This window comes from Rhinoderma darwinii, chromosome 5, assembly GCF_050947455.1.
Source record: "Rhinoderma darwinii isolate aRhiDar2 chromosome 5, aRhiDar2.hap1, whole genome shotgun sequence".
Lineage (NCBI taxonomy): Eukaryota > Metazoa > Chordata > Amphibia > Anura > Rhinodermatidae > Rhinoderma > Rhinoderma darwinii.
Window position 1 is genome coordinate 246,666,867 of NC_134691.1, and position 12,726 is coordinate 246,679,592.

Genomic DNA, 12,726 nt, shown 5'->3' on the forward strand with positions numbered 1-12,726 from the left:
ATCATAATAAGATTCGTATAGCGCCAAGCGAATGTAAAAAATAAATTTGAAGAAAGAGGCATTACACTTAGGCTCATCCCCCCCCCTCTGTTTTCTCGGATACGGTTGCTAAGCTTCACTGAGAGATCAGGTTTCAAGCTGCCAATACAAGTCTATGAAGAGAGGAGGGGGAGCAGGAGGTAGCTGAAGAGTAAGATAAAAAGGTACAGATGTGCTGTAGCTTCCTGCTAAATGTTACTGTCTCTCCTGACTGCGGTATATTCTCCTCCATGATGCTTCTAGTAAGTGTTGTACAATGCTCATTACTGCTGTATAACGGATCTTGTCCGTATGTGGTGTATATAAGAACGATCAGCTGGGTTTTTACATCGTGGCCAAGAATTGTTTTTCCCAAAAATCACAGCGAAAACTGCATTTTGACCGACATAAAAACACATACTTTCAATATATCCTGTTTTCTTTTCCCCCTTCCCTCTCCATAGAGCACTATGGGCAGCCGTAACCTGATCTATCAGTGAAGCCTCTGTGAGTTCGAAGTGCGTCAGTAAGTAACAGTTAAGAAAACAGAGGGAAACAGGGGGGGGGGTCTGATAAATGGAGAAAGGCGTTTATAAATTATTCACTTGTACTATTGATTTATGGAAAGTTGTTTTATAATTGGAGGTATGCCTTCATCTAGATTCTAAACCAATTAATGTTTTAACATATCTTTATGTCGGTTGAAACTGAATTTATTTTTTTTAAAAGCTGCAAATTTCCTTCAAGTTGTACCTTGCTGCGGCTGCTAATTTACTGTATTCTGTTTTGTTATGGAGTATGATGTAAAATAAGCAAAAGTAAGTTCCCTTAGAAATTTATAATTTAAACTCTAAAGCTGGATTCATTTAACAACTTTAGTGCACCCAGATGTTACAGTAAAGTTTACACAGACCCCACTTCTTAACGTATTAGTTTAACATGTACCATTACAGCCTGGTGATGGATGCCACTATGAGGCATCAGTCACTGCCTACCGTATACATAAATGTAGGTAAAATGTGTGACGTCAACATAGTTCAAGTAATAAATTAAAACACAAACGCCCTTTTTCCCTCATAAAGTCCTTTATTATTGAAAAAAATAAAAATAAACCATACATATTCGGTATCGCCGCGTCCGTAAAAGCCTAAACTATAAAAAAATTATGTTATTTATTCCACGCGGTGAACGGCGTAAAAAAGAAACTTAAAAAACAATGCTAGTATTTCTGTTTTTTGGTCACTTTGCCCTACAAAAATTGAAATAAAAAAAGGGATCAAAAAGTTGCGTGTATCCAAAAATGGTACCTATAAAAACTATAGCTCGTCTCGCAAAACACAAGCCCTCATACAGCTCCGTCGACAAAAAAATTTAAACGTTATGGTTCGCACAACATGGCGACAGAAAAAATAAATTTTTACAAAAGTCAATTTATTGTGCAAAAAGATGTAACACATAAAAAAAGCGCTATAAATTTGGTATTGCCGGAATAGGACTGCCCCGCAGAAAAAAGTGAACATGTAATTTCATAACGCATGGTGAACGCTGTATAATTTTTTTTTTAAAAACTATGCCAGAATTGCTGTTTTTGGTCACCTTGCCTCCCAAAAAATAGGATAAAAAAATGATCAAGAAGTCACATGTACCCCAAAATGGTACCAATAATAACTACAGAACATCCCGCAAAAAAACAGCCCTCATACCACTAGGTCTGTGAAAAAATAAAATGAGTTAAGGCTCCAATAAGTCAGGAAATAAAAATATGCGGTTGTGCAGGCCCGAGGGGAACATTTTTTCTGTTTCAAGAGGCGATTTATTGAGGCCCTAAAATAAGGGAACCAAGAACGGTAGGGCCCAAAGATATCTGCTGGAAGCGAGGGTGCCCACATTATGCCAGGACAACTGCAAAGGTGCGGAGTGTGGACAAAAAGGCGGATAAGGATGGACTTCATTTATCAGTGCGACACCGGCCTGTGCATAAAGGATTGCTTCACAGCATAACACACATCTATGGATGTTTATTGTTTTTTTTTTTACCACATTATTATACCACCTGACTATGCCCCTAATGTACTCTGCCCAGCTTACATGTACCCCCCACATTATAAATTAAAATACTAGTAAAACTCCAAACAAAACTACCAAGCAAAATGTACGCTATAAAAGCCAAATGGCGCTCCCTCCCTTCTGAGCCCTACAGTGTGCCCAAACAGCTGTTTACTTCCACATATATGGCATCGCCATAGCCGGGAGAACCCTTTAACAATTTTTGGGGTGTGTGTCTCCAGAGGCATAAGCTTGGCATGACATATTTGCCACTGAAATGGCATATCTAGGGAAAAATGTAACCTTTTACTTTGCACCATCTGCAGCGCAATGATTTATGCAAAAGACCTGTGGGGTGAAAATGCTGACTACACCCCTTAATAAATGCCTTGAGGGGTAATGTTTCCAAAATGGTGTCACTTGTCTGGGGTTTCTTTTATTATTTCACATCAGAGCCCTGCAAGTCGCCAAATTAGGCCTCAACTTTGCACGGTACCCTTTCAATCCTGAGCCCTGTCGAATGTCCAGGCAAAAGATTAGTGCCCCATGTAGGGTGATACTAAAACCGGGAAACATAGCATAATAATTTATAGAGCCGTCTTGTTATGGTGGCACAAGCTGGGAACCACATATTAGCATGGCTATGGAAAAACCCCTTTTTCACTCTAACATAGAGTGCACACTAATTTCTGCAAACCACCTACACCCCTAGGTGATTACCTTGAGGGGTGTGGTTTCCAAAATGGGGTCACTTCTGGGGGGTTTCAACTGTTTTGGTCCCAGAGAGGCTTTGCAAATGCTACATAGCAAAAATAATGCTACATAAAATATGCACTCCAAAACGGCGCTCCTTCCCTTCTGAGCCCTGCCTTGTGCCCAAACAGCAGTTTATGACCACATATGGGGTATTGCCATACTCGGGAGAAATTGTTTTACAAATGTTGGGGTGCTTTTTCTCTTATTTTTTTTAGCTAAAGCAAAGTCTTATTGGAAAAAAGGATTGTTTTTATTTTCACTGCCCAATTCAAAAAAATTTAGGAAACACCTGTGGGGTCAAAATGCTCACTACACCCCTAGATTAATTCATCAAGGGGAGTAGTTTTTAGAAATGGAGTCACTTTTTGGGCGTTTTCACTGTTTTGGTCCCTCAGGGGCTTTGCAAATGTGACGTGGCCTCCCAAACCGTTCCTGCTAAATTTGAGCTACAAAAATTACTCGGGAGAAATTGCTTTACAAATGTTGTGGTGCTTTTTCTCCCTTAGTCCATGTGGAAGTGAGAAAAAAATTAGCTAAGCATACGTTTTCTTTGAAAGAACGTAGATCATTTTCACGGCCTTCTTTCAATAATTTCTGCAATAAACTTGTAGGGTCAAAATGCTCACTATACCCCTAGAGAATTTCCTTGAGGTGTGTAGTTTTACAAATAGGGTCACTTTTGGGGGATTTCCACTGTTTTGGCACCTCAAAAGCCCTTCAAACCGGACATGGTGCCTAAAATTTATTCTATTAAAAGGAGGCCCAAAATCCTCCAGGCTCCTATGCTTCTGAGGCCGGTGTTTCAGTCCATAAGCACACTAGGGCCACATGTGGGATATTTCCTAAAACTGCAGAACCTGGGCAATAAATATTGAGTTGCGTTTCTCTGGTAAAATTTTGTGTTACAAAAAAAATTGATAAAAAGTGAATTTCTGCAAAAAAATAAATAAATAAAAAAAAAAGGAAATTTGTAAATTTCACCTCTACAGTGCTTTAATTCCTGTGAAACGTCTAAAGGGTTAAGAAACGTTCTAAATGCGGTTTTCAATACTTTGAGGGGTGAAGTTTTTAAAATGGGGTGACTTTTGGGTGTTTCTACTATATAAGGCCCTAAAAGCCACTTCACAAGTGAACTGGTCGTTGAAAAAATAGCCTTTTGAAATGTTCTTGAAAATGGGAGAATTTGCTGCTAAAGTTCTTAGCGTTGTAACGTCCTAGAAAAATAAAAGGATGTTCAAAAAACAATTACAAACTAAAGTAGACATATGGGGGATGTTAATTAGCAACAATTTTGTGTGGTATAACTGCCTGTCTTACAGCAGATCTATTTAAATTTAGAAATTTCTTTCACTAAATTGGTGTTTTTCACAATTAAATCCTAAATGTACCGAACAAATTTTAACAGTAACAAAGTCCAATGTGTCACGAGAAAATCTCAGAATCGCTTGAATAGGTAAAAGCATTCCGAAGTTATTACCACATAAAGTGAAACATGTCAGATTTGAAAAATGGGGCTCTGTCAGGAAGGTCAAAAGTGGCAAAAGCGGAAAGGGGTTAATATTTTCTAGACACTTAATAATTAATTACATGTATTTGCAAAATTTACGTCCTTCGGTACGGATTGGACATTTTCAGCCTGTGTGGAGACATACCCTCAAATGATAACACCCAGTTGTGAATTTATTTATAAATTTCTAGGAGGAATTACAGGAATGGCACACGGTAAAGTTCTAAGAAAAGATTTTTGAGATACAGCTTCTTTGTATCTTGTATACATAGAAGCTGTATCTTACCGTTTACATCAAATCCGTCAGATCTGCAGGGCAGACTGCTTCGGTGAGCGCTGGTTCTGTGTGTCTCGGAGACGCAGGACCCACCTGTTAATGATCACATCCAGATTCATGAACTTAGATGTTGTCACAATCACAGGGTATGTGGACCCACTAGGCCGCTCCGCCATAGCGGAGAGGCAGCTGGCCTAATCACAGTCTAAACAAAAGTCTATAGCAGTTCGTAACACACGGGTACCTGAACTAGTCCAGACAGTGGCTGTGGATTCAGCACGAATGGAGGTAGGTGCAGCAGGTTGCGCCAAACGACACTGGACTCCAACACTAAGAGGCTCAGAAATTAGAACACAGCACGGGATACAGGAATGGGAACCATTTGCAAGACAGACTTGGGATACACTAACAACGCTCAGGCAAGGATCAGAAGGGCAGGGCCCTTCTTAAAGTCCAGGAATCATGTGTAGATGATGGTGGTTTCACACATGAGCCCTTTAAGACTGGGCACGAGCCCTACGGAACAAAGTGGACCGGAGCAGATGTGAGCAATGGCGTCTCCTGGGAAGGAAATGCGAGCCAGAGCTCACTGATCCATGGCGTCCGGAGGTGAGTAAACCCGACGGCCCGCGGCCATGGACGCTACAGTATGCCCCATCTTCTTGGGACCAGAGCGAGAGGGAAATTTCTTAAGGACAGCAGGGGCACTGAGGTTCTCTTCCGGCTTCCAGGACCAAACCCTCTCCTGTCCACCAAATAGTAAGTCCTTCCTCCTACGCTTTGCCGTCCACGATCTCACTCACCTCAAACACATCAGAAGAACCGCTGGGAGCAACTGTGGAACTAGAAGTCTTACTGTAGCAGTTCAGGACTACTGGTTTCAGGAGGGACACATGAAAGGAGTTGGGGATTCTGAGGGTAGGAGGCAACCGCAGCTTATAGGAGACAGGATTTATCTGTGGCAGAATCTCAAAAAGACCAAGGAACCTGGGAGCAAACTTGTATGAAAGCACCTTCAAAACAAATGTTCCGTGAGGATAGCCAGACTTTGGTACCTGGAAGATACCGAGACGGCTCTCTTCTCTTTGTATCCGCTTTTCGCTTCATGCGATCGGCTGCCAGATTTGCAGAAAGTCCCCAAATGCAGAGTCAGCAGCGGGTACCGGAGATGTAGTCGACACAGGAAGAGGGACCCTAGGATGTTGACTGTACACAATGTAAAACTGAGTGGAAGTGGTGGACTCGCTTGTGTGGTTGTTATACGAGAACTCGGCCCATGGAAGAACCTGTACCCAGTTATCATGCTGCAAGGAAATAAAGTGGCGGAGAGAATTATCCATGATCTGATTGATCCTTTCGATTTGCCCATTGGACTGGAGGTGATAGGACGAGGAAAAGTCCAATCTCACATTCAGGAGTTTACAGAGGGCTCTCCAGAACTTTGAGGTAAATTCAACCTCCTGATCGGACACAATGTGAAGGGGCAAGCCATGCGGAAGATGTGCTGAATGAAGAGACTCGCCAGTCAGGGAGCAGAAGGTAGGCCGTACAGTTGGATAACATGTGCCATCTTCGAGAACCGGTCCACCACCATCCAGACAGTGTTGCATCCTGCTGAGGGAGGAAGGTCTGTGACAAAGTCCATCGCAATGTGCTGCCAGGGGACATTGGGTACAGGCAGAGGTTGGAGCAGGCCGGCAGTGAGTAACCTACTTAGAAGCATACACCGTGCAGGAAGAGACAAAGTAGTGTGGGCCACCAGAAGAGACGAGCAATCAGGTCCTGGGTCTTACGAACACCAGTGTGCCCAGCCAGTTTAAAGCTGTGTCCCCAGCAGAGAATTCTTCTCCTGTCTGCCAACCAAACAAAAGTCCTCCCTGGATGGATGTCTCTAACTTGCAAAGGGTTGGCAGTGACAATGCAGGACGGGTCTATGATACTTTGAAGGGGCTCCACCGTGTCATCCATCTCAAATGACCAGGACAGGGCATCGGCCATCACATTCTTGTCAGCGGGAAGGTAGTGGAGCACGAATTGGAAACGGGTGAAGAACAGCGGCCACCTGGCTTGACGAGGATTTAGTCGTTGAGCAGACTGGAGATAGGTAAGGTACTTGTGGTCGGTGTAGATCAAGATGGGGTGAGCTGCACCCTCTAGAAGATGTCTCCACGCCAATTTGATGGCCAGTAGCTCCCGATCCCCAATAGAGTAATTGCGCTCTGCAGAAGAAAAAAAAGTCTCGAGTAATAGCCACATACTACTGCTTTTCCTTTGAAGCTCCTCTGGAACAGAAGTGCACCTGCACCAACAGAAGAAGCGTCCACCTCCAATGTAAACTGCCGAGATACGTCTGGATGATGGAGGATCGAGGCTGAAGTAAAGGATTTCTTGAGGATAATAAATGCGGACTCTGCCTCTGGAGTCCACACCTTGGCGTTCACACCCTTCTTGGTAAGGGTAGAGATGGGAGCCGTCAGAGAAGAAAAGTTCGGAATAAACTGCCGGTAGAAATTGGCGAATCCCAGGAAACGCTGTATGGCCCTCAGGACTTGAGAATGTGGCCATTCCAGGACGGACTTTAGATTCTCAGGTTCCATCTTGAGACCTTGATCCGAGATGATGTAGCCCAGGAAGGGCAAAGACTTATTTTCAAAGACGCACTTCTCCAACTTGGCATATAAGCGATTCTCCCTTAGTCGCAGTAGAAAATCAAAATATCATCGAGATAGACTACAACACAGAGAAGAGGAGATCTCTGAAAATATCATTGACGAATTCCTGAAAGACTGCGGGAGCGTTACACAGTCCGAAGGTGATCACCAGGTATTCGTAGTGCCCATCTCTGATATTGAACGCCATCTTCCACGCGTCCCCTTGACGGATTTGAATCAAATTATAAGCCCCATGCAAGTCTAATTTTGAAAAAATTCTGGCTCCTCGTATACGGTCAAACAGCCTGGATATAAGTGGCAACGGGTATTTGTTCTTGACCGTGATCTGGTTGAGACCACGTTAGTCAATGCAGGGTCGAAGAGATCCGTCTCTCTTCTTAACAAAGAAGAACCCGGCCGGGGAGGAAGATTTTCGTATAAAACCCCTCTCCAAATTCTCCTTGATATAGGATGACATGGATCAAGTCTATGGCAAGGAGAGAGGAAGAGAAGCATTTGGAACCAGTTCAATGGGACAGTCATAATTCCGATGTGGAGGCAACGTCTCAGCCTCTCGCTTGCGGAAGACATCCGCAAAACTGGCATACTGAGATGGTAGATCGGAGAGTGACTGAGGCAGAGGGGGCATAACAGAACAAGCTTGTTACAGGCAATGGCTATGGCATCTGGGACCCCATTGAAGAATTTTTCCGAAACTCCAGTAAAGAACCGGGGCGTGTAGGCGAAGCCATGGCAGACTCCGCAGGATAGGATTGATAGCTTTGGGTAGTACAAGGAAGGCGATCTGCTCCGAGTGAAGAGCTCCGACCCGTAGTGGTGTCAACGGCACCGTGATAAATATAATCGGATCGGGCAATGGTAGACCATTCGGAGGTAGGTGCAGCAGGTTGCAGCGGACGTGGCAAACGACAGCGGACGTGGTAGGGCACGACTCCAACACTAAGAGACTCAGAAACAAGAACACAGCACGGGATACAGGTAACAGGGCACGGGTAACAACTGGAACGGAAAAAAACTCAGGGACCATTTGCAAGACAGACTTGGGATACACGAACAATGCTCAGGCAAGGATCAGAAAGGCAGGGCCCTTCTTATAGTCCAGGAATCATGTGTAGATGATGATGATGGTTTCACATGTGCGTGCTGGCCCTTTAAGACCGGGCACGAGCGTTTGCGCGCACCCTACGGGACATAGCAGACTGGAGTGGAAGTGAGCGCTGGCGTCTCCTAGAAAGGTGATGCGAGCCAGCGCTCACTGATCCATGGCTGCGGGCGTTGGAAGGTGAGTAAACCCGACGGCCTGCGGCCATGGACGCTACATATGTGATCGAAAACAGGTTGATCCTGCGGACCACAGAAGCAAAAACGTCTAACTGCTGTGATTGTATGTACCCTATAGGATCTGGATAACTAAACCTTTAAAAAATACCTAGACAGTGTCCAGTTTCTCCAGTAATGTTTCTGGCAATTTCAAACATTTAGGCATTTTCAATTGAGAATGAAGAAATACGGACGTGAAGAAATCTGACAGCAAGCTACAACATTGGCTGACAGTATACTTATCCCGTGAAGTTCAACAGCCAAACTGACTTATGACTGCAGAGAAAATATATAATAAAAGCTACAACAAACTCCTATGAACATAAGTTTACACATAAATAAGATCAGGAAAATAAACTAACCCGTGGCCTGAAGGAGCAATGAAGTATAAGCAGCATTGCACACGGTTGTCTGGCATCTGACGTCTGTTGACACGTGATTCTGCATTAAGGTAGTCTTCAAATTTACTGTCAATGTAGTCAATAACCGGCTGCCAACTGTAGAGACAAAGAAAAATGTCACAGTATTAAATGTCTTTGCCAAATGACAGATTAAGGCTACATTCACACAAAAGGGAAAAGTTTTTTTTAAGAACAAAAGTTCTCCAGCTATAATCACATGGCCGTTTGTTTGTTTTTATAGCCCGTGAATACTGGCCGTCAAAAAAATGGGACATGTACTATTTTGGCCATTTTCATGGCCCGACAGCCTCCATAGAACTCAATGATTCACTTTTTAACTGACTTTTTTCAGGAGTCCATCCTTGTGACGGTAGTTAAAAACGGATCCTGGCCAAGAGAACTCTCAGAGCACAGTGCTACTTTAAGTGTGGAGCCCAGGGCAGCCCTGGACATCACCATGTATATATGGACATTGATGTCAGGGCTTTCAAGTATGGAGTCCCCGGCCAGAGAATCGCAAGCTCTCTGGCCAGATACTCCTGTCTTAGGAAAGTCCAGACACCTCCCCTCCCCTGTAGATTGCGCTACACCCACCACCTTTAGATAGCGCCATTGGGGGCCCCCTCTATGAGCAGAATCCCCGGCAACACTCTGGAAGGGATTCCGCTCCAGAAGACGACCCTGACTTCAGTCCATATATTGTCAGTGACATCCGGGACTCCTCCTGGAGCAAAATCACCGGCCAGAGCATCGGCAATGCTCTCGCTGGGGATTCCTCTCATAGAGGGAGCTCCAATGTCACTATCTACAAGGGGGTGGGCCACAATCTACATGGGCACTGCGGCACCATCTACTGTTTTCAGGAGGTTTGGACAAAAAAAAAAAAAAAAACAAACGAAATCCATTTTCTGTTCTTTAACGGCCATGAAAAACGGATGGCAAACGGAGGAAAACGGCCATTAAGAATGAAAAGACGGATTGGAAATGGATGAAAATTTGGACACACACTGATGCAAAACGACCATGAAAAACTTTACAGTTGATCAATTTTTAAAGGCCATTTTTTTTTTAACATCATGTGAATGAAGCCTAAGAAGGACATACCATGATTGTAATGAACCAAACACACACATACTAGTCCTTCTCAATAAATTAGAATATCAAAAAGTTTATTTATTTCAGTGATTTCATTCAAAAATTGAAACTTATATAAATTCATTACACAGAGTGATCTATTTCCAGCATTTTTTTCTTTTAACCCCTTCCCTCTTTGGCCACTTGACCTTCCTGACAGAGCCTCATTTTCCAAATCTGACATGTTTCACTTTATGTGGCAATAGCTTCGGAACGCTTTAACCTAGCCAAGCGATTCTGAGATTGTTTGCTCGTGACACATTGGACTTTGTGTTACTGTTAAAATGTCCTCGATACATTCAGTATTTAATTGTGAAAAACGCCAAAATTTATTTCCTGACTTATTGAAGCCTTAACTCATTTTATTATTTCACAGACCTAGTGGTATGAGGGCTGTTTTTTTGCGGGATGAGCTGTAGTTATTATTGGTACCATTTTGGGGTACATGTGACTTCTTGATCATTTTTTTTTATCCTATTTTCTGGGAGGCAAGCTGACCAAAAAACAGCAATTCTGGCATCGTTTTAAAAAAAAAAAAAAAATGTATACAGCGTTCACCATGCGTTATAAATTACACGTTAACTTTTTTATGCGGGTCAGTCCTATTCCGGCGATACCAAATTTATACAGAAGAAGACATGTTCCCCTCGGGCCTGCATAACTGCATATTTTTTTTTTATTTCCAGACTTAATGGAGCCTTAAAGATACTCTGTCACCACATTATAAATGCCCTATCTTCTACATAATGTGATCGTCGCTGTAATGTAGATTACAACAGTGTTTTTTTATTTAGAAAAACTATCATTTTTGACGGAGTTGTGACCCATTTTCGCTTTATGCTAATGACTTTCTTAATAGACAACTGGGCGTGTTTTACTTTTTGACCAAGTGGGTGTTGTGGAGAGAAGTGTATAACACTGACCAATCAGCGTCATACACTTCTCTTCATTCATTTACTCTGCACATAGTGATCTTACTACATTACTATGTGCAGCCACATACACACACTAACATCACTGAAGTGTCTTGAGAGTTAATAGACAACCTCCAGCCAGGACGGGATGTCTATTCACAATCCAGACACTTCGGTAACATTTGTGTGGGATTTACATCACAGCAAGCGTAATCACGCGAGTTTACGCTGTAAATGACAGCTTACGGCGAGATTACGCTTGCTGTGCTGTAAATCCCACACAAATGTTACCGAAGTTTCTGGATTGTGAATAGACATCCCGTCCTGGCTGGAGGTGATGTCTATTAACTCTCAAGACGCTTCAGTAACGTGTGCGCGTGTGTGTGTGTGTGTGTGTGTGTGTGTGTGTGTGTGTACATAGTGATCTAGTAAGATCACTATGTGCAGAGTAAATGAATGGAGAGAAGTGTATGACGCTGATTGGTCAGCGTCATACACTTCTCTCCACAACGCCCACTTGGTCAAAAAGTAAAACACGCCCAGTTGTCTATTAAGAAAGTCATTAGCATAAATCGAAAATCGGTCATAACTCCGTCAAAGAAGATCTACATTACAGTGCCGATCTCATTATGTAGAAGAAAGGCCACTTATAATATGGTGACATAGCCTCTAACTAATTTTATTTTTTCATAGACGTAGTGGTATGAGGGCTGTTTTTTGCAGGATGAGCTGTAGTTATTATTGGTACCATTTTGGGATACAAGCGACTTATCCTTTTTTTGAGAGGCAAGGTGACCAAAAAATTCTGGCATGTTTAGTTTTTATTATATACCGTTAATATTACATATTAACTTTACTCTGCGGGTCAGCACGATTCCGGAGATATCAAATTTATAGCACTTTTTTATGTTTTACAGCTTTTAGCACAATAAAATTACTTTTGGAAAAAGAATGTATTTTTTCTGTCGCCATGTTGTGAGAACCATAACTTAAATTTTTTTGTTTCGTCGACAGAGCTGTATGATGGCTTGTTTTTTGCGAGACGAGCTATACTTTTTGTAGGTACCATTTTTGGATACATGTGACTTTTTGATCACTTTTTATTTCAATTTTTGTAGGGCAAATGACCAAAAACCAGAAATTCTGGCATTGTTTTTTACGTTTTTGTTTCACGCCGTTCACCGCGTGGAAAAACGTCATGTTTTTATAGTTCTGGCCATTACGGTAGCGGCTATACCAAATATGTTCGGTTTATTTATTTTTTTCAATAATAAAAGGACTTCATAAGGGAAAAAGGGTGATTGTGTTTTATTTTATTACTTGAAACTATATTTTTCAAAACTTTTTTTTTTTATTTTTTTACACCTTTCTTTAGTCCCACTAGGGGACTTGAAGGTCCAACTGTCTGATTTTTTTTCTTCTAATACATTGCACTACCTATGTAGTGCAATATATCAGATCTGTCAGTCATTCACGGACAGCAAGCGGATGAGGCTTTGCCTCCGATTAGTAGACTACGCTATTAATTCAGCCAAAACGACGGAACTCCTGCACAACGGAGACAAACTGAAGCCATTGGCACCGGATCTGTCACCATTGAAATTAATGGTGATGGAAACGGAAAACCTATGGCTTCCGTTTGTGTCTGTCAGGGCTCCGTTCCGACGGAAAGCTCAGACTG

General features: G+C 42.5%; 1 protein-coding gene across 4 annotated transcripts in view; it reads right to left on the minus strand.

Moving 5' to 3' along the window:
- Positions 1 to 12,726, minus strand: part of SEPTIN7 (septin 7) — a 220,265-nt gene that overhangs the window by 69,955 nt on the left and 137,584 nt on the right. For all 4 annotated transcript variants that reach the window (XM_075827030.1, XM_075827029.1, XM_075827031.1 and 1 more), the window contains one exon: positions 8,959 to 9,093. In XM_075827030.1, coding sequence (XP_075683145.1) covers positions 8,959 to 9,093 — 135 coding nt within the window. The remainder of the gene's footprint in view (positions 1 to 8,958; positions 9,094 to 12,726) is intronic.